We start from the raw sequence: 21,381 nt of genomic DNA, 5'->3' as shown, positions 1-21,381 counted from the left end.
CTGTTAGAAACACAATGACAGGTCGCTACAACACCCTCATTTGGTGCCCAAAAAGCAGCTGGAAAGGGTCGCTGCAAAAACCATACATTTGGTGCTTAAAAAGCTGGATCAGAATGGGTTGCTACAAAACACACACGTGTCTAAAAAGCTGCTGGAAACACAGTGACAGGTCACTACAAAATACCCACGTTTGGTAGCTAAAAAGTAGGTAGAAACACAACAGTGACTAGATCACAATGGGTTTTGTCGTTCTTTGGTCTTAAACGGTCGCCTACAGCTAGGCTGCTGCCTCATTTAGGTGTTTTACAAGTTTACCGTCCCCTCCACCTCCGGATGACAAAGTCTGCTCATATACTATGTCACTTTCAAGATGTTGATGTGCCACATATGAAACACACATATGCAATGTATTTTTGATATGTAGAAATGTACAACCCTAACCTTCTGACTGTTTGTTCAGGGGGGTTTGTATTTATTTTTTAGATTTTTGTAAGATTAATCCTCTTAAAAGTATTTGCCCAAATACTTCAATTCCAAGTTAAAGAGAAAAGGTTAAGGTTTTATTTTTCTGAATTGAGAAAGATGGTGCAGTATTCTGTAATAGCATAATAAAACTGTGTACTGCCCATGACCTTATTACATATCCCATTCAAAAGTCTTTTAATGACTTAAAAATCTGAAGCTAACAAAGTCATCTTTTGCACATTAAATACAAATCTTCTCTTCTGTTTTCTTTTGTAGGTTCCATCTGAGTAGGAGGTGGCAACACAAGACCAAATGCCATGGATGTATTCAATTTCACCTACTGGAATGCCTCTGAAGGCAACAACACAGAAGTTGTGGAAGAGAGCGACAGCGCCTACAAGACTGTGGAGGTGGTGTTCATCGTGTTGGTGGCCGGTTCCCTCAGTTTGGTCACAGTTATTGGAAATATCCTGGTCATGCTTTCCATCAAAGTTAATAGGAACTTACAGACTGTCAACAACTATTTTTTATTCAGCCTTGCATGTGCTGACCTTATTATCGGACTGTGCTCCATGAACTTGTACACAGTCTACATAGTAATGGGGTACTGGCCCCTGGGCCCCGTGGTGTGCGACTTGTGGTTGGCCTTGGACTATGTTGTCAGCAACGCATCTGTCATGAATCTTCTCATCATAAGCTTTGACAGATATTTCTGTGTCACCAAGCCCCTCAGCTACCCTGTCAAAAGGACCACCAAGATGGCAGGTATGATGATTGCAGCAGCCTGGGTCTTGTCTTTCATCCTCTGGGCCCCGGCCATCCTCTTCTGGCAGTTCATTGTCGGTGGGCGGACAGTGCCTGAGAAGGAGTGCTACATCCAGTTCTTCTCTAATGCCGCAGTCACTTTTGGCACCGCCATCGCCGCCTTTTACCTGCCTGTCATCATCATGATTCAGCTCTACTGGCAGATCTCCAGAGCGAGCAAGAGCCGCGTGAAGAAGGAGAACCGCAAGCCATCGGGAGCCAATCCAGAGCCCCTGTCGCCTGGCCAGCGGAGGAACAACACACCCAAACCCAACAATAACAACGTACCAGGGGAGGACACAGGGTGCTCCCAGAGCCAGAATGCTGAGGACGGAGCTCACCAGCATGATGGGAAACTGCAAAACGGCAAGGGACCTTCCTCGACAAATGCTGATGGAGAAACTGAAGGTGACGACGCGGCAAGGGAGAACTGCGCTGCCGGAGAGGAGAAGGAGAGTTCCAATGATTCAACATCTGGCAGCGTGGCTGCATCCAATATGAAGGACGAGGAGGCCGCACCCTGCGCCGCCAACTCCAGCGCTGAAACGAGCCAACCGCTCCCACGTCAGCGAGCCAAGGCAGGGGGCTCCAAGCTGACCTGCATCAAGATCAAGACGAAATCCCCAAAGGGTGACTGCTACACACCCTCCAACGCCACCGTCGAGATCGTCCCGGCCACAGAGCGGCAGAATCACGTGGCACGGAAGATTGTAAAGATGACGAAGCAACCGCCCAACAAGAAGAAGAAAGGGCCGCCGTCAAGGGAGAAAAAAGTGACCCGCACCATCATGGCCATCCTGGTAGCGTTCGTTGCCACCTGGACTCCTTATAATGTGATGGTGCTCATTAACACCTTCTGCTCCAGCTGCATCCCCAGCACAGTGTGGACTATCGGCTACTGGCTGTGCTACATCAACAGCACCATCAACCCGGCCTGCTACGCTCTGTGCAACGTCACATTCAAAAAGACATTCAAACATCTTCTCCTCTGTCAGTATAAAAACATTCGATCAGCCAGATAAATATGGGCCACTGAGGAGGAAGAGCCGAAGTATGAGTGTGTGTGTGTGTGCCATCCATGTATATACATATATGTGTGTGTGTGTGTGTGTGTGTGTGTGTGTGTGTGTGTGAAAGAGATCTGCAAGAGTACATGTGAATTACTTTCCATCATTTTTTCCTTTTGTTTTTCCAGTTTCTTTCTCAATAACCGGTTGTAGCACTTTACACAAATCAAACTGATGCCAGTTGCGTCGAGACGTGTCGTGCAGAAGCAGCACAGATTAGAAAAGGTTGTGAAAAAATTCAGTTTGACTCAGCTCAAGAAAAATGAGGGTGTGTAAAGCAGGGAGCGCTTGGGAGTGACACAGAGCTGATAAAAAAAAATGAGAAAAGATAAAGAGCGGAGGAAGATCTGCGCTGTACGAAAACACAAGACTTCAAATGGGAAAATAGGGCTGACTGAATTTACAAACCTCAGAAGTTTGAAGTTCAGTGAAGATACCTGTAGATAACTGTACATATCAGTGTATACTCAATATTTATGCGAGCACACATGTGGGTGTGTGCCGGCTCGGAGTACGTGCCCCTCTCTGCCTGCCTTCTTTCTGTCTGTCTGTGATCCTCATCATGGCACTTCCAACCAGCGACATGTAGAATAAAGTGGGGCAGCGTGCAGAGATTTCCTCTTTTGTGGTCACATCAAGGCTGGAAGCTATCTCAACTACCAACGAGCCCCTGTGGGAATGAGTTTCCATCAATTTATAACAGAGTATAAATATATTAAAGCTGCACTTACGCCAAATTACAAAAAAACACCATCACTTTCTTCTATTGGTGCAATTTAACCACTCAGGTGATTAGGTTGCTTTTATCCGGCCAAATATTAGTCTCCAAATTTCAGCCTCCATCCCAAAACAACGGAGGTAAATGCAATTTTGTTTGTGCACAGAGCATTGAGAAATGACATTTAAAAAATTCAACAGCAGCATGTCTCTCCAGAAACAAAATGTCCTGGCTACACAGTCCTCAGTGACAAGAGTTTGACCATTACAAATACCCTCCAGTGAAGAAATCGTCTCTCTCACCTACAGTTGTCAGTTAGTGAGAGAGCATTTCTGTTTCTTTACAGCACGTTGACCCATTTTGTGCCATAAAATAGAGAAATATTTACATGTCTGATAGCGGCTTTGAGGACGATGGCCAATATTTCGAGAGATCCAACGGAGCTGGCGCATGTCTCGGCCAGCGCAAAACGACAAGTTATGGTTTTGTAAAATTAAAGTATGGATCCTTTTTTGTGTTTTTGCAAATATCCTCTGAAGTCTCATGAGGATAAATCATTAAACTCAACCATGGAATAGTCCCTTCCCTAAAACCACAACTGTTCAAATTTTTGGTTCATATCTGTATATAATTCGAGTACAAGAAAGGGCCAGCCACATGGGGACCATAATTTGAGGCCAACATTATTGTCTTTTAGAAGCTGTGGCATGCTAATTTTCAATGTTAGTGTGATGGTAGTAATATGTTGTGAAACTAGACAACCTAAGGTGTCCACTGGTACATACCATGTCAGCATAGCTTGTCGTGACGGGGGGCTAAAAACGCTTCAAAATTAGGCTACATTTTGGCGAAGGAATAACTGGCACAACCATTTTTAAAGGGTTCTTTTAAAGTCTTACCTCGAGATGTCTGAGTGAAAATGGGTTTCTTGTGTACCTACGAGTCTCTCCTAAACTTGTTTGTTCCTTAAAATCAATGTCGCATTTCCTAAAACATGTGTGGATAAAACACAAAAAAGTTTTTTCGTTTTGATTTGCCAAACAAAGATTTTCAGTGGCCTCATCTTACCACCCCTATAATAAAAATTCACCACTGGATCACAACCTGCCATGTATCATTACAGAAAATAACCAAATAGCTGTAAGAACAACAAACATCAAGAGTTATGACTAAACGGGGAAAAAAAAAGATTGTTCAGTCGCACTCTTTGATTTGCCAGCCGCTCACATCAAATCACGTCAGCTTTTACAACCGCTGACAGGATGTCTGATGTTTATTTCATGGCGGTTATTAAGACGCCTATGTTTGCTGTCACTGCGAGGAACCTTCCTACTCTGCGAGTGAAACAGGTGGCTGGAGCTCGGAGCTGTGGGAAGGCATTGTGTGGTGTGTTTTCTTCTGGTGTGTGTGGATGAGTGGGAGACATCATATGATTCTGCTGATTAGTAGATTGATGTCACAGCGTGTACTGTACTCACTGTACTGATGATGATTGTGAAGACCTGTGTGTGTGTGTGTGTGTGTGTGTGTGGGAGCTTGTGTGTGTGTGGGTATACGTGCTGACGTGTGTTTGCTCCAAGAGTGGAGTTTACTTCTGATCACGGGTCACAACCTTGTGATTTAAAAAAGGGCTATTACTGCGTCTTTACTGTACACATTCTGTCACCCATCTCATTTTTCTTCAATTTGAAAATTTAAGTTCATTAATTCAATGGAAATATTATATTCTTTGATTGAAAATAATAAATAGCTGTGCTTATTTTAATTGGAAGATAAATGAGAAAATATTCATTTACTGTAAGACATGTTCTGTGCATTCATGCATGTCATCCATCATTTCAACCCATTAGACAATTCTCAGTTACATTAATGTACGCTCACCAGTTGCGCTGATGAATATTCAGGAGCGTTTGCCGTCAGGAGGTTGCTACAGCGGCTGGTGGGGGGCTTTGCGGAGAATTACGCCCGCACCGAACAGCTCCTACAGGCTCCTCAGGGCTGTATCCTTAAACAGAGATCTGGGACAGATCCTATAATGAACACTCACCATGAGGCTGATCAGATTATGGGACGATGTGGAACACCTACATTTGAGATTAAAGATTGCCCATTACACGCTCAGCTTGGGCTTGCATGCACGGCACCCATGCTCCATTTAGTGCTCCGCTCAGTCCTGATCCTGTTATAGTCTCTACCTCATATATGAGGTCATGAATGTAATGTAAATATCACATGTATATATTCATCAGCTTGTTCTATTATTAATTCTCTTTCTCCTTCCTGCTATATTACACTGCAAAGCACCTTATGTGCAGAGCCGGTGCACATGCATTCAAATTTCTGTTGTACAGTCGCAGAAATAAATCACAAATTTGCATTAAGATAGCACATAGACATTTACATTTCTGTGCTGGCAACCTGCAGCTTAGTGGTAATGCTGTGTGAAACGACCAGAGGACAAATTCAGTATGTACTTGTACATCAGTGGTGGAAAAAGTATTCACATCTTTACTGGAATTAATCTGCAATATCAGATTGTAAAAATACATTGTTACATGTAGACGAGGTGGGACAAGGGGGTGGTTTTGGGGGCTTTAACACAGAATATTTTCAAACAAAAGGCCACAAATCTATGCCATTCCCTACAGAAATCTAATATAACTAAGTGGATGTTCCTCTTTTGGTCGTATACTTGTTGGGGGATCCTTGTGTCTGTAACTGAAACACCAAAACTGTCATGGCAGGGATTCAAATGTTGCAGCTTTTTCAGCTAAAAAGTAATTCTGTAAACTGTACTTGAGCATAGTATAACAAAAATATGTTTCAAGATTAGTAATACTGTTTACGACTAATTCCTACTCTGCTTATGCAACTAAAAAAATCATAATATCAGACAGATTTTGCCTCTTGTTAGGTGGCAGGAGTGAAAATGAGTCATCCTCAACATTTGTTTTGTTGTGATTTCAGAATGATGAAGACAGTTGGAGAACAATAGGAACAAAATAGGGTGTAAAGCAGTGATAGTCAACAGATAGGGTGCTAGGTAGCTGAACAACCCTTTTTTTAATTTATAATGAAAATAACTTGATTAACATTTTGATTTTTTTTTTAACATTGTACGTTTTGTAAGCATGCCCCTGGTCCGACGACAGAGGGATGTTGTATGCTGTAAAGTCCTCTCCGGTAAATTGTGATTTGTGATATTCGGCTTTATAAAAAAGATTGAGTTGAAGTGAAATGACCCTGCCAGTCTGGCATGTTTACAATCTCCTGCTCCGCCCCTGCTGCATTTCAAATTTTACTTAAAGGGGTACTTTTCTCCGTCAAAAGGTCAGCTAATCTGTTTCATCAAGTCTGTGTAGCAGAGTTCAACCAATAGTGGATTTTCAAATACCAATATAATAACGATAGTTCAGAACAAGAAAAATCAGATTAATGGTTTAGTTTGAAACAACAGCTTTTATTTTGAAACAGTAAGTGGTGGCATTCACTAAGTCACAGACTCATGGACTTTTGCTTAAGCGCTTATAACGCTGCAGTGCTGGACCAGCTGTCACGGCCAAGCAAAATCATATGTAAATACATGTTAAAATGAAGAACAACACACTCAGACAAAGTCACACAGCAGGAGGGAGCTGCTTTCTCTGGAGGGGTGACATACATCTCTGCATGACCTGTGGAGACCACGCAGCCATTGGTCTCTCTCCGAGACTACTTCTGCTGATAACAATAGTTTTTCAAACATCCTATCCATCAGTCGACCTCTTCTTCTGTGTAGATGTGGTTTGATCAGATAAATTTTGGCGGCGGCCTTAGCAAACAACCTATCAACAGTCAGAAAATGTACTTTAACGTAAAGGTTCTTTCCACCACTGCTGCACATACAGTACATGGATGCTCCATGTTTATCCACCCAAGCAGTTTGAGCAGCAACTGAGGCATCCATCCAACTCCGACATCCAACCATCCGTCACAGTGATAAGTGGAGCCATGTCTGTCTGACATCCGTCACACATCTCAGTAGTGGGTAAAGAGCCTTCCAGAATATCTGATTAATCTTCGCTAAGCTGTCGTTTGAGTGATACCAGTGGGAGAGTAAGTGGCTCGCCGCTCAAGCGGTGGTCCGGGGGTCCTGGTTTGAGCAGCTGCTTGGGTGTTTGATGGAAGGTGATGGCAGTTTATCACCTCCTGGAGCGGGAAAAACCGGGAGATGCATTTAAAAATACCGAAGTGCTCGCAGTGGTTATCTCCACGGCATGCACTTTAAACGTCAGGAGCAAAGTTCTCATAAATCCTTTGGCTGTTGCCAAGTTGTCGCACAGATGAGAATAAAAAGGCGTTCTTGTATCAGGCGTCGTCGGGAGAGAGTGTGTGCTTATAATAGAAGAGAAAGCATTGTTTCTTGACAGAGAACACGCGTGAGAGGGAGAGCGGCGACTGATAGCGCCAAAGGTGGACACTTTGTACGTATGAAACAGATAAGCTTGCCTTTGTAGTCATGGTTACCAGTGGAGGGGGTTGATGGAGAGGGAGGACGGAGGAGGGGGCTTGTCAGTGATAAAATCCAAAGCAAGCGTATGACTGCATGTGGACCATGTTTGGAGAAGTCACAGCCGTTCTTGGTAGGTCAGCCAAGGGTTTGGCTGCAGGAATTTGAGTGTTCGAGACAAATCAAGCCGCCTGGTGTAAACACAGCGTGATACAGCGCTGTTTACAAACCCACCTGTGCTTTTATAGTGTCTCATTCTCATGTTTACCACTCCATTTTTGCATATATGCTCACTCATGAAACATATATGCGGACCATCTGTCTCACATGAAGAGAATAAACATTGTCTCCATTGTACTTAACAGATCATAATGTGCCGTCAGAGCTAGCTGGGCTCCTCTTCATACGGCTTATGTCAAAGGGCTAGACTCCTTTTACGGAGTACATATGACATGTAACGTTTATCAGAGATGACTTCAAATGTAAGGTTCCTCTGGCTTCACTCTTGGGGCTGTGAATAATCTCAGTAATCGTGTGCAGCCACGCGGAAGTACATGCAGCTTGTGCATGCTGGGAGAATTTTATCGGAGATGGAGAGAAAATATTTATATCGCCAGATTGTACGGAGCAATTTGAAGTGCCTTATTCAGAGTAACATAAACAAATTGCTCTTTTACCCTGAAATCCCTGTTGTGTGTGTCTGTGCTGGTAGCTGTAGACGGTGCTCATGGGCAGATTATGTGACAGTAGACCCCTGGGCACAGGTTTGGAAAAGACCCCACCACCTCTCCTACAAATAAGGAGCAAAACACACAGACTTTGTGATGGTTTTGCCTCTTTTTTGTTGTTTATGTCTCTTTGAGGTCAATTTGGTATCTGTTTTGATCATATTGAGTCTCTTTGATGTAATTTTGTGTCTCTTTAAGGTACTTTTAAAGTTCGTTTTGGTCGTCTTTAGTCTTTTTGAGGTGATTTTATGTCTGTGGTCATTTTGCCTCTTTTTTTTGTTTGTATTTTTGTCTCTTTGCAGTACATTTGTACTATTTGTATTACCCCTTTTCTACCAAATTAGCTCTGGGTCTTGAACCAGTTCCATTTAGGATTCTTGGAACATTAGTACTATCTTAGCAAATCTGCCTGCATGTCCACCAGTTTTGAACAGAACAATTATAATCAAGGATGTTAAGTGGCAGATTGCATTGATTACCTGCAAGCTTTTGTTCTGTGTTTCCAGGTATTTGTTGATAGCAAAAAAAATAAGCATGGAGCGACCATTATTAAGAGAAAAGAACCACATTTTTACTTGCCTCCATGCTGCTTTTTACTGTTTACTAAACTGTGTTGTTCGGCCTGTCCATGATGTTAAACATGATACACCAGTAAAAAAAAAAAAAACAGAAAGGCAAACTTGTCTGCTGCAGAGCCGTGTACACAGCTCTGGTCTACTAGTAACAGAAAAGAAGTCTATCGCCTGTTTTTGAAGGTTTTGCCGTGTTAGAAAACCGACATACATGGTCTAATTTGTGTGGAAAAGGAGTAGATAAGGTGATTAATCTTTTTTTTTGTCTTTTTGTGTCTCTTTGTGGTTGTTTTGCCTCTTTTTGTAGTTATTTTGTGTCTCTTTGTGGTCATTTTGAGTCTCTTACTGGTCAGAAATTTTGCAGGTGAAACCCGGAGGGGCCCCTGGGTCTGTGCCCGGGAGGCCAATTCAGTAATCCAGTGATGATGGTGCTACAGTGGGACGAATATTACCTTTTTTTATGATATATATTGTTTTCCTCAGCTCTGAGCTCCTATAATTCCCATCTTGAAAGCAACTGTTTGATTGTAGCGGCAATGAAAGTTTGGACTGAACAATCTAAAATTAGCATGTTTTGGAATAATTCATCAAAACTGTACAGTACACAGTCACAGCAGTGGCATTTTTCAGTACTACCCTGGAGGCACAGTGGGTTATTTTTGTCGATTTTCCATCCAGTATGTGTGTGCATCTGTTTCAGGTGTGTGTACCTGTGTGCAATCACTTTCATCATATGGGAAATTTCCCATGTCTGTCTGCAAATATACTGAGAACAGTGGTGTCATTTGTGCGTGTGAGCATGCAGCTTGCTGTGCAGTGTTTTATTTCTCTCTAAAATCCTCAGCATGAAGACATCCGATTGGACAAACTATCACAGCACACATCAGGGAAGATGCACACAGTGTGATTGTCTATTTCTCTGCCATCAGTCCTTCCTCTTTAAACAAGTCTTTCAATAGCAACAGGCTTCCAAAGACTCACTTATAGACACAGCTGCGTGGAACAGGAATACATATTGTACATTATATTGTACATTTTGTACATCACATTTAGTAAGTCTCTTTCTTTTAGCAGTGTACAAAGTACAAATGTAATATTACAAATTAAAATATGATCAGTGTACAGCCAGAGAGTTTCGTTTTATGGGGTTTGAAATTAAAAATGTAATTTAAAATCTATATGAATATTGTGGGAAGTTTCAAAGAGAGTATGATTATAAAAGTAGAAGGTACAAATATATGTGCATTTCTGGAGGCATGATTTGCAAAGAAATGGATTCTTGCCTTGCAAAATGAGCGACTGGATTCAAACTTTTCAACTTCGGGAGCAGCGTTCAAGATTTCAAGAGTGTCTTTTGCAGCCAGAAAGGTGGAAAAATCTGGAAACTCGAAGGAGGACAAAAGCTTGAAGTCGTTTCCAGTGACCTGAAGGCCCAGAGGCAAGGGCTTCATTTTTGATTTCACCTGTAAATTTATGAGGCTTTGCACTCACCTTGGAAAGAAACTGGTTGTCTGCTATCTTACTGGACACACTTTATAACTTTTTAACATTCTGGGGAAAAGTTTTCTTTTTTTGTGCAACCACAGTGTTGCGGTTTGAGTTGTTTGACCCGATCTGAACTTCAAGGGTCACGATTAACGTTTAAAATCAGCAAACAAAAAAAAGAAAAAAAAAAAGTAAAATCAGTAGCCTGCTGCAAGTGTTAAATGTACATACAAGTGTTCATTTTCATTTGCTTACGTATGTAGATGTTCATTGTGTATCACTCACTGTGGCTTGTGGCTTCTCTCGCAATAGGAAAAATACATTTTACAGTCTATTGTTTGCATTGTATATATCTATATGATGATAAATTATATGTAATTCGGATATGGTACATTTAAAATGTACATACACGTCTTTAATAGCTACTATCTGAATGTTTCCTCCCCCAACAATCCCTCATTTATTCTCCTCCCCCTCCTCCCCTCCCCCACTATGATACTTCCTGTACAGTAACAATGGTATTGATTTTCTTTTTTGATGCATTCTTGTTTGATTATTTGTTCTGAACAATGAATCTGAGTGTTATTATCACTGGCCACCTATGACACTGTAAGATGAACTGCATTAAGTGGTTACATTGTGCCATATTCTCTCAGAATGAAATTCAAATAAAAATATATAAAATGTGTTTTAAATTTTTGGGAGTTTTTTCATTTTAGGGGTTAGGGTTATTTTAATGCTATTTTATGCACTAGGCAGCTTATTCACATTCAGAGTGTGCGTTGTTTGCAGGTTCCTGTTAAAATCAAACTGAAATAACATCTATAATAGCCTCAGCATTCACACTTTTTGCAGCAGAAATCTCAAATTCTTCTTTTTTCACGTCAGAACCTTAATGACCTTTTTTACATACCATGCAGACATGGAATTTCTCTGTAGTAAAATCAGCATATCTCAAAAACTAAATAATGTTCATAGTTCAAAGTACTTATGCATTTAAAACATTTTAGTTTATGTTTCTAGATTTAAAGATATTTTGGATCAATACATTTTGTGTGTCTGTTTTGTAAAATTTGATACTTGTGTTAGAGAAATCTAACACTAATCATTTTTTATGGTTTACTGACTTAAATACCTTTTTCGCTTCGGTTGAAAGATTTTTTGAAGATACACTAAGAACAAGAAGAAATACTGTTGTCGGCACTGGTGAGCCATCTCGATTGCAGAGTTTTTAGAGTTAAGTCTATTGTGAAGACAATACTACTTGAGTATTTTTATTTAAATACAGATCTTGAAGTTGTAACGGTGTATTTCTACACTGCTACAATCTTTCACCACTGCTGATGTGAGTTTTACTGGCAAATAAAATGAGTTTTCTTTCCCTGGTGACGATGCAGGAGGTGAGAGAGACAAACACCTTTTTTACAGTTTATTTTTTTTATTCTTTTTTTTATTTTTGGAAAGAAAGGGAATGTTAACTCCAACTGAGGACTACAATCAGGAAGACTTTAACTTTTTACAGCCAAGAGCTGGAGAGTAAAAATCAGTGGGTATAAATTGAGGTACAACAGAGCAGCAGGAGGAAAACACACTAGAAACAATAGCAGTTTGCACACTTGGACAGTTGCTATTCATGCAGCCTCCAGACAGAACTAACTATTTATTCTTACTGGAAATGGAAGAAAAATATCATATAGAACAGAGTAATGGGGGAAAGCTTTACCATTAACTTGAGACACTTGGAAAAATTGCAAATGCACTTTTTTTTTTTGCTCAGATTAATTAAGTGAAGATGTTTAGAGCTCGACTTTTCTCAAAACGCTTCATTAAGTCGAGTCTTGGACCAAAGAGTTTTCCAAATTAGAGTTAGGCTATGCAACAAATCCTATCCAATTTGTTTGTAAGAAAATAATCCTAGAAATAACATCATTAGGTGAGAACACTAGTAAACAAATCTTCCATATTCATTATTCGTCCCTACCGCTGAGCATTACGTCTCCTATCGCAACATACAAATCGTTTATCAGGTGCTACAGAGAAGAAAAAGTGTCACTAAAAGTCATATTTCCACTGGTTTTGTCAAAGCTCTACTGGCTCCTACAGTCAACCTACAGGACATACAAAGAGGAACCGTGTTGAAATAGGGCAGTGGACATCGTTCTTCCTTCCTCCCCGCGACAAACAACCTCATCAGTCCATTTGGGTGCGCTCTCGCTTCTTGCCTTCCTTCTTTTGCTTCTTTGCATCTGCAGCAACACAGAAGACAAAAACAGTGTTTACTTTGACAGTTTCTTTGCCAGAGGTGGTGTTTTTGCAAACAAACAAATCCCATTGTCTCCGTGAAGAGCACATATGCTCCGCTTCAGATTGTAATAATCAACCGTATGAGTTTTAATTGCTTTTTTTTCTTTGCCAGGGTGCAGGTTTAGTGCTGTGACACTGCATGCTGTCCCTCCTCCCGCGCTCTCATGGGGATTGGTTTGTGGCCCATTGAATGCTCCATGAATAACCGCTTTATCAACTTCCTGCAACAGTGGATTGGTACCTGGCAGCCATGACAGAGGACACAGTCTGTGGCTTCCCTCTCTGCTTTGCGGCCTCTCCGCTCTGGTGAACAGGAAGAGAGCAAAACCTGCAGCCGTTTGGCTAGCTAGCTCCTGGCTAGCTGTTTGTTGGACTGTCAAACTGCTTTGTGTGAATCTGCATATGTGTCTGTCTCTCAGACACATATGCACATCCCATAGTGGGTACTGGATCCAAGATAAACCAAAATGTTAAAAGATAGAAGTTTCGAGCCAAAACGCTTTTCCTTAGACTTCCTTACAAGTCTGAGGAAGAGCTTTTTGGCTCCAAACGTCACTTATTTCGCGGAATAAAAACATTTAAGGGGAGCTCCCCTGTGTGCGGACCTCTGTCTTTTCACAGATATGGATTACATACCTATATTTAAAAAAATATATTTAATGCCGTCAAATAGGCCTTTTCCATGGAGGACATTTTGACATGTCACAGTCCAGCCCAGTCACCAGAAGAAAATTATAGCATTATACCCTTCTGCACACCAGATGTTACATGTGCACATTTGTAAGATGACAAAAAAAGGACGGTCTGACCTCACTCCAAACTCATCAAATAACTTTGCTTTGTCAGTGCTTTTGGCGTACATGCATGACGCCAAAAGCCGCCTTCCGTGTCCACCTGGAACGCAGTTGGACGGCATCAGCTGGAAACATGGCCGGGCAGAACCGGTGGTGTTATTATACCCTGACAGACGGCACCAGATGCGTCCACATGCAATGCACATGAGTGACGTCCGTTGAGAACCAGACCGGTCAGAACCTATTGCGTGCACATGAAGCGCGGAAGGATGGCGTCAGGTTGAAACACTGCCGGTGACCTTATGGTGCGCTTATCGGGCGGACAGACGGGGAGGAGTCTGGTGTTTGCTTCCTGTGAGAGTTTTTCTCTACACCTCATGTGCCTCTTTTACCTAAACCTAACCATCTGTGACTTTGTTGCTTAACCCTAAACATCCTGACAGTTTGTGCTGGTTGCCGTGTGCTCATGTTGCTCATAACGACGTCATCACATTGCTGACAGCAGGGTAATGGCATCTCGGAGCGTAATCAGCTGACTCAAAAGGATACCTGAAACGTCATGAGATAACATGGAAGGTCACTGACAAAGTGCCAATATGTAACACGTTGGGATGAGAACATGTTGCTTATTTCCATGTGACAAATAAATGATGATGACTGATTACATGAATGATTAACTGGTTTTCATATCAAGGTTTGGAAAGTGATGTATGTGCTGACTTTGTCCTTGCGAGGCGGACGGGATGGTGGAAGGTGTGACTCATACACGAGACACCTGCCGACTCCTGTTCGAGACCAACAAACAACAAAAAGTAATTTGTTTTAGTTTCCAGTTGCTGTTTTTCCAGCAGCGAAAAGACAGAACAAGAAATAAAAAAGAAATTTGAGGGACTCGATGGATTCACTTGATTAATGGAATTGCATTTACAATTCACAGCCATTAGGGGCCTTTTGGGGTTCAGTATCTTGCCTGAGGACACTTCGAGGGGCAGACTGGAGGAGCTGGAAATCAAACCGCCAATACTTGGATTAGTGGACGCCTCACTTTACTTCCTGACAGCCACACCCATATGTCTTCATGGTTTACTGGGACCCTTGAAGATGGCTGATCTATTTTTTAGGTTATTAGTAACTCGAGCTTTTCTGACAACGACAAGTCAAAATGGTTTCTGGGAAAAAGTGTCCAGAAAACAAGAGAATTAACACATGTATCCTGCTGCACAACTTCTGTACATCTGATTGTCTTTCTCAAAATCTGTGTCCATATTTCCGTCTCTAACTGTCATTTTCTTGAGAGCTTTTCCATTTTGAACATGTTGAAGAGAGATTTCAGCTCGGATAATCCACAACTCCTTTATTTAGACCTAATCCAAAGCAATTTACATTAAATTTGGATCCTCCTACATTGTTTAGGTTTACAACTCAATCAGCTTTACATAAATAACCAGCTTTACATATATAAATTATAAATGCAAAGTTAAAAATCGCCACATGTTCATAATGAGTCACATAAGAAAAAGCAGATTTAATTAAAATGCTTGACAAATACAATACAAGTGAAGTATGGGGGAAAAGGTGTATTTAAAAAGAGATACAGTGTGATGATATATGAAAAGACTGTCAATACTTAAATCCTGAATTAATTTTTTGTATGAATGGATTATCTTGAAAGGACACCTCCACAAATCCTCTAATGACATGCAGGCGAGCGGTTCTGAACAGCGACAAGGTGTGCTTAGTCAATGAGATTTCAATTGAGCTTCAACCGTTTTAACATTCTGAATGTGCACGATGAGGAAATCTTTGAAATCTGTTTCTTGTCTCCTCGGCCGCAAACTTCCGCGGGCATTAAGATTTTGACGTGCAAAACGTTCTCAAGCATGCAAATACGGAAATCGCTCTTCCGTCCCATTTGTTTGCTTGTTTTCATTTGTTTTTTCATCTTCTTCTCTCCCCCTGTTGTTTTTTTCAGCATATTCTGCTCCCCGGGGAAATAGATGGAGGAAAAGGATTCACTCTTGCTCTGTCTCCGTGTGTGAGATGGGGATTGTCATACCAGGCTGGTACTTTTTGCTGCATTTGCACATTTACATGACACTGCTGGCTCCCCTCTCTGCCTCTGACACCACGGACTCATAGTCAAGCGGGTGCTGCCGTCTCCGGCTTGAATCTGCCCTGAGACAAAACACAGGGACTACATGTTTGGTCAGTCGTGAGCTGAATGTGACTTTTGACATTTGTACATTTATCATGAGGTTTATTTACGTGTCTGAGCTACTTTATACTTCGACTCTATCATTTCAAAGAGAATATACTCCAGTGAGTTTATTTGTCACCTATCCAAACTCTGAAAATTAAGATTTTATTTGCAAAACATTAACCCTTTAAAACCTAGAGCTACATCGCTTTTATTGTGCTGCTTTTGGGCACCCTTCTCAGGTATTTTAACCTTTGAACCTAAAGCAATTTGATGCAATATTTTTCAAAAACATAAGAGAAAAGGCAATGAGCAACTTGGTAAAAAATGTTATACAAATCGCAAGAAATTAGTAGATTTAGATTAATCTTTTTTTAGGGAAAGATTTTTTTTTTTAGGGAAAAAAGAAAAAGTTATGTAAAACTATTTATAATTATCATAATATATATGTAAATATATATATATATATATATATATATATGTAAAATTATGTAATAGAATTATTATATTTTTTAAGGGATTGAAGTCTTGTCCTTTTTTTGTAACTTTATTTTTTCATATTATTCTTATTATATTTATTTCTTTCTTTATTACTAATTTTCAGGTAATTTTCTTGTACTGTAAAAATTCTTACTAATTTAGGGTAATTTGGGAGGTTAAATCACATTAAAAAATGAATGCACTGTCATGGATTTAACTACCCAACAGTACATAAAGAAATTCCAGTTTGCTCCATCTCAACCTGTCATGCTTCTGTGTCTGGTCATGTTTTTGTTATTTCTTCCGTTATTTTGTCCCTCTCTGTCTCATGACTTTTCAGGTCCCTATGTCCTAAATGTCTTAAGTTTCCCTCCTGTGTGATTGCCAGCCCCGCACTAATGTGTCTCACCTGTGTCTGACTGTCACACCTGTGTCTTGTTAGATTTCCCTCCCCTTGTGTATATTGCTGGATGTTCCCTTCCTTCTGTGCCAGTCATCATCTCTGGTAGCAAGCATTATAGTGTTATTTCCCTTGTGTTAGCTTTATTGTGACTCTCTTTATTGTGACTCTGCTGTTGTCGAGCCTTTTTGTCTTTGTTTGCACTGCTGACTGATAGCTTGTGTACAGGAGCTGTTGTTTGATTATCACTTACCTGATCTGCCTCTGAGTCATGCGTGTGGGTCTGTTCTCTATGAGCCTGATACTGCCTGCAAAACCACATGGATGCATTTTGACCAGATAAGATAAAACAGAAATAAAAAGGACCCCTGACTCTTAATGAAGACTTTCTTCCTTAATATTTTTGAGTGCATCTTGATTTAAAGAGCTCAATGAGAAATAATTGCACAATTAAGTTGTATGCACATGGTTCCCAACATGAAGGTGGTGTCTGCCTTTGGACACTTTCAAGGAGGTCATCATTTCATAATGACTGATGATCTGTCAGTTATATTCCAGGCTGAAAAATCAGCCTAAAATTGCACAAAATGAGGCTATTAAAACTTAAGTGTCTGTTACACAGTTTGGCCGCCTTACGAGTTTATTCTCTTAACTTAATATTTCTGCCCCATAAAGTCAGAGAGCCGTAACTGCAGAAACTGTTGAAGGAGTGTAATGATAATGCTCTGTGTGGTCCTGAATTAATGTCTTTGATTTAAAATCAGAGCACCACCTGTCTGTCCGGGACAAATGACACGAACAAAATTGCTCCAAACAAATTCAGGGACGCCAGATTTATCTCCACAAAGCCTTTTGTTTAACCAGAAATCAACTCTGGCATCCAAACACTCCAAACACGCTGCTCGCTCCTGTTCTGCTGAAAGAGAAGGCAGGGACCTTGAGGTTTCTACAGGCATTCATAATGTTTCATTTCTGTCACTCTTTGTTCTCTCTTTCGCTCCGCAGGGTCTGTGTTTCACCTGGGCTAGACAGCAAAGACACGCAACTCTGAATCTCAGATCGCTCCCGAGGTGCCTCTTAGCATTGTCTCCTCCAGAATCTGCAAATGACAGATGCTACCTCCATCACAGCAACCTGCTGCAGTCGGGGAGACCTATCTCCCAAACCCAAGGTGGCTGTTCAGAATTGCAGATTTGGCCGGGCAGATCTCCGTGCCCAGCCGGGGGTTAGATAGCCTCTTCTCTCTCCATTTCAGTCACTCTGAAGCCAAACATTTCTTTTTTTTATCATAAGCTCCCTGATCCCACTGCTGTGGACTGTATCTCTGCCATCCCCTGACACAGAAAAGCACACACAATTCCCCTTCCTGCGCACACCTCATTGTGCACAGCAGCCCCTCTTTCTTTTTCCCAGCAACCCCTTTGCTTCCCAGGGCTTATCTTCCAACTGGCAGACACGGAAAATCACACCGCACATCACATTGCTCCGGTAGCGAGTCTCTCTTCCCAAATGCTCCCCTTCATCTCGACCACTGTCATCCTCGCTCTGCTTCTCTGTTGCCCTCAGCTCTCACACCTCTTCGGCTGTCACTCCGCATTCATGCATCTGGCGTTCATTAGAATCAATGCGTGCAGGTACACAGAGCTGCAAACCCAGCACCTTCTCACCTGCCTGCAGACACACATCCAGCATGTGAATATATACATTTTTATTTACATTTTTTACATGAGCAGTTCACGATCTACATCGATATTCCTGCATAATGAATCGTGAGGAAATTAAATATGAAACGCAAAGTAATTAAAGTGGAATGTGGATGCATTCATGCATCCTTCACGGGATTTTTAATGGGGACCTGCTTGTTTTGAATTTCGATGGTAACAAGCTTCTCTGATGATTAAATGAAAAATGGCATAAGGTTCTTCATATATTATACTTAAAGGAAGACTTCATCCGCAAAATGATCATTTGTATGCCAGTTACTCACCCCGTGTTACCTTGAATTTGAGAAGCAAACTTTGTTTTTCTTGCATGCCTCAACGGTGAACAAAGACTCCATAGGCCGAGAATATTCTTGATAAATTGAAGTCAGAGAGGTCCTATTTATCAAAAGCAAAACTTTATCAAAACATCCGTTTACAAACTCTCACATAACTTGTGCAGTATAATCCAAGTCTCATTTATCTTGCCGTATTCTCAGTGCCTCCCAAACAAATGCATTTTTTGCTAAAACCTAACAAATCACAAGCAGTCTCATGCTCGGTTGAGTAGCACGCCGAGGCAAATCAAAGGAACTCACAAGCAAACTTCAAGCGCTTACCCATGTGCGCTATTTGTATGCAAAGTGTTTTAAATAGTAATAAGTAGTCTACACAAAAATGATTGTTTGTGACAGTGTTGTAGTCAAGAGTGCCTAAAGTGAGACCGAGTCATGATTAAGACCAGAGTGTATCGAGAAGGAGACAGCTTTGACGAATTAGGACCGAGTAAAGACCAAGTACTTTATACAAAGAAGGATGACGCGTCAGCAAAAATACCCTGAATACAGCTGCTGTCATCTTGTGCTGGTGATGTCATTTTGAGTCAGAGTCTGCGCAGCAGCGATTTCTTCCAGTCTCAAGTTTCCACCCATTCAGGCGCCTGCTCAATCGAGCGGTGACCAGCGAGCAGCAGCATTAATCGCAAGGACACACTCCTATTTTATTGCATCAAATAACTAACTAAAACCAAACTCTTTAGAAATATCAATACATGAACGTGCATCAGCATGATAAGAACTACATATTTTACATATTTAACAAAAATCCATGTGTTTGGGGCAGCATTTAAGTCAAGACCACCTAAACTGCAGACTAAGTCAAGATCAGACCAGTGAAAGTCTAGTGGAAAGTCCTACACTGCATGATACACTTTACAAACCAGAGGCATTCCTCAAATGGATCTGAAAGATCCACATTCCCATTAAAACACCAACAGAAAACAAAATACCACGAGAACTGTCTTGTTTAAATAACCAAAAGGTATTGCAGAGGTGAATTTTATGTGTGGGACTTTCTTTTTTTGTTCTCTATGACCAAACACTAAGAAGCTAAGATAAATTTCATCGATGTTCTTAGAGAAATCCCCACAGTCATGGCCTTGACAGGTCTTGAAATAAAAAACGACTTTTCTTTGTCTGAGACCAAAACAAAACAGAGTAAAAATGCGGTCAAGTCTAAGACAAGACCAAGGCCTTCAAAAAGTGGTCTTCAGACTAAGAATGATCTTGAGTACTGCAATACTGGTTAGGGAAGTACTGAGGTTACAACTGGATAAATTAGACTTGCATTACACTACATCATTTGTGCGAGAATTTGAAAAGAAGTGTTTTAAAATGGCCTTGCTTTTGTTAAACGCATTCCCCTGTATACTGTATACTTCACTTTTTTTCCAACATTGTGGCATTTGAGACATTTTTCTTCTTCTTACTCTGATTGAGTAACTGATATTAAAGTGATCATTCTGTTGGTGAAGACTTCCTTTAAGATGCAGATCCAGACAGAAAAAGTGGAAAAAAAATAGATCTCATGGAGATTGCATGTCCACAGTTTCACAATCTAAAGCCGTGTGAGTAGATTGGCCGTAGGGTGAATGTGAGCATGAGAGACACTGATATATTGAAGATCTGTCTACATGTGCACTCTTTCTCACTCTCACATATTGCATTATGGGATAGGTTACACCCCCCACAGCTCCAGTCAGCATAAATCAATGTAGAAAATGGATGGACATTACACAACAAGACCTCCAACTTTAAAAGCTAAACAACATCATCCGTTATTGACCTTTGCTCCGAAGGCATGAGTGATGGAGGTTGGTGCAACATTTTTCTAAAACATAGGAGGAGGTTTGTAACATAAACACACGTCATTTGCAGAAAACAGTAATGCTGTTGTTTTTCCTGGGAGCACACCTACTATGGACCGACTATAAATCCATATCCATGTCTGTATATTTTAACACCAGCATCCTGTTTTATATATTTGCTGGGAAGCATTAGAGAGTCACAGCTGGCAAGTAGCTCCTCAAGAAACTTCCTGTCACAATGCATTAATGATGTGCTACCGAGTGAAAGATTTAACAGATTCCTCCTTTGAAAGTCAAATAGAGTTTGGCATAACATCTTAAGACAAACAGTCGAGCAGACAGATGTGTTACAGTTGGCAGCACATCCTGAAGTATATTAAAAAATGCCTCAGGAGTGCTCACATTTGTCTTATCATTGTAATTTGGGGCTTCACCTGACTGTGGCTGTTTGCACACGGAGTTTGCTTAACCTTATTGTCACCTCATCAAACCTTTCTGTGCACACATTTCATCTGCTGAGGGTGATAACGGCACAGTTTATGACCGTTGGCAGCAATTCTGCACTCATTATAATCCTGTTTGGACAATGGGGCAGCCACAGTGGGTCAGTTACATCCTTGTTTACTGAATTAACAGAGGCCATCGCCTCACTTGGAATGAATGGAGTGTATTCTTATCACCAGTTGTAAACAAAGCAGATGGTTTTATATTCTACATGCGTCTACGTGGTTATTTAATATTCTCCTGTTAGTTGAAACCTTGTGTTAAAGAGGACCTATTATGTTCATTTTCATCTTCATACTGGTGTGTAAGATTTCTACTTGAACATGCTTTAATGTCCAAAACACCTTTATTTTTCCTCATACTGTTCTATATACAATTTCAAACATAGCCAGACATGTTTTAGCCAGAATATGATACAAAATCTTAAGGTGCGGTCAAAAATATAAATTAAATAAAATAAAGTAATGATAAGTTTCTTACCATTGACTTTTGCCCGCCAAGTTTGTGCATTTATGACATCAAGTTGGC

General features: G+C 40.9%; 2 protein-coding genes across 4 annotated transcripts in view; one reads left to right on the top strand and one right to left on the bottom strand.

Annotated features, from left to right (window-relative positions):
• The window catches only part of chrm2a (cholinergic receptor, muscarinic 2a), a 100,556-nt gene extending 89,540 nt beyond the window's left edge, over positions 1–11,016 (top strand). For all 3 annotated transcript variants that reach the window (XM_088072727.1, XM_042511553.2, XM_088072728.1), the window contains one exon: positions 742–11,016. In XM_088072727.1, the coding sequence (XP_087928853.1) occupies positions 783–2,291 (1,509 nt within the window). In that variant the 5' untranslated portion in view covers positions 742–782 and the 3' untranslated portion in view covers positions 2,292–11,016. The remainder of the gene's footprint in view (positions 1–741) is intronic.
• Positions 11,017–11,744: 728 nt separating this feature from the next.
• ptn (pleiotrophin) overlaps positions 11,745–21,381 on the bottom strand; it is a 54,417-nt gene continuing 44,780 nt past the window's right edge. The window contains exon 5 of the mRNA XM_042511449.2: positions 11,745–12,574. Coding sequence (XP_042367383.1) covers positions 12,519–12,574 — 56 coding nt within the window. The 3' untranslated portion in view covers positions 11,745–12,518. The remainder of the gene's footprint in view (positions 12,575–21,381) is intronic.

The sequence above is a fragment of the Plectropomus leopardus genome, chromosome 22 (genome assembly GCF_026936395.1).
Source record: "Plectropomus leopardus strain MGB_pleo_1.0 chromosome 22, ASM2693639v1, whole genome shotgun sequence".
Classification (NCBI taxonomy): domain Eukaryota; kingdom Metazoa; phylum Chordata; class Actinopteri; order Perciformes; family Serranidae; genus Plectropomus; species Plectropomus leopardus.
Note: the sequence above shows the minus strand (reverse complement) of the source record. Positions and strands in the feature narration are given on the sequence as shown.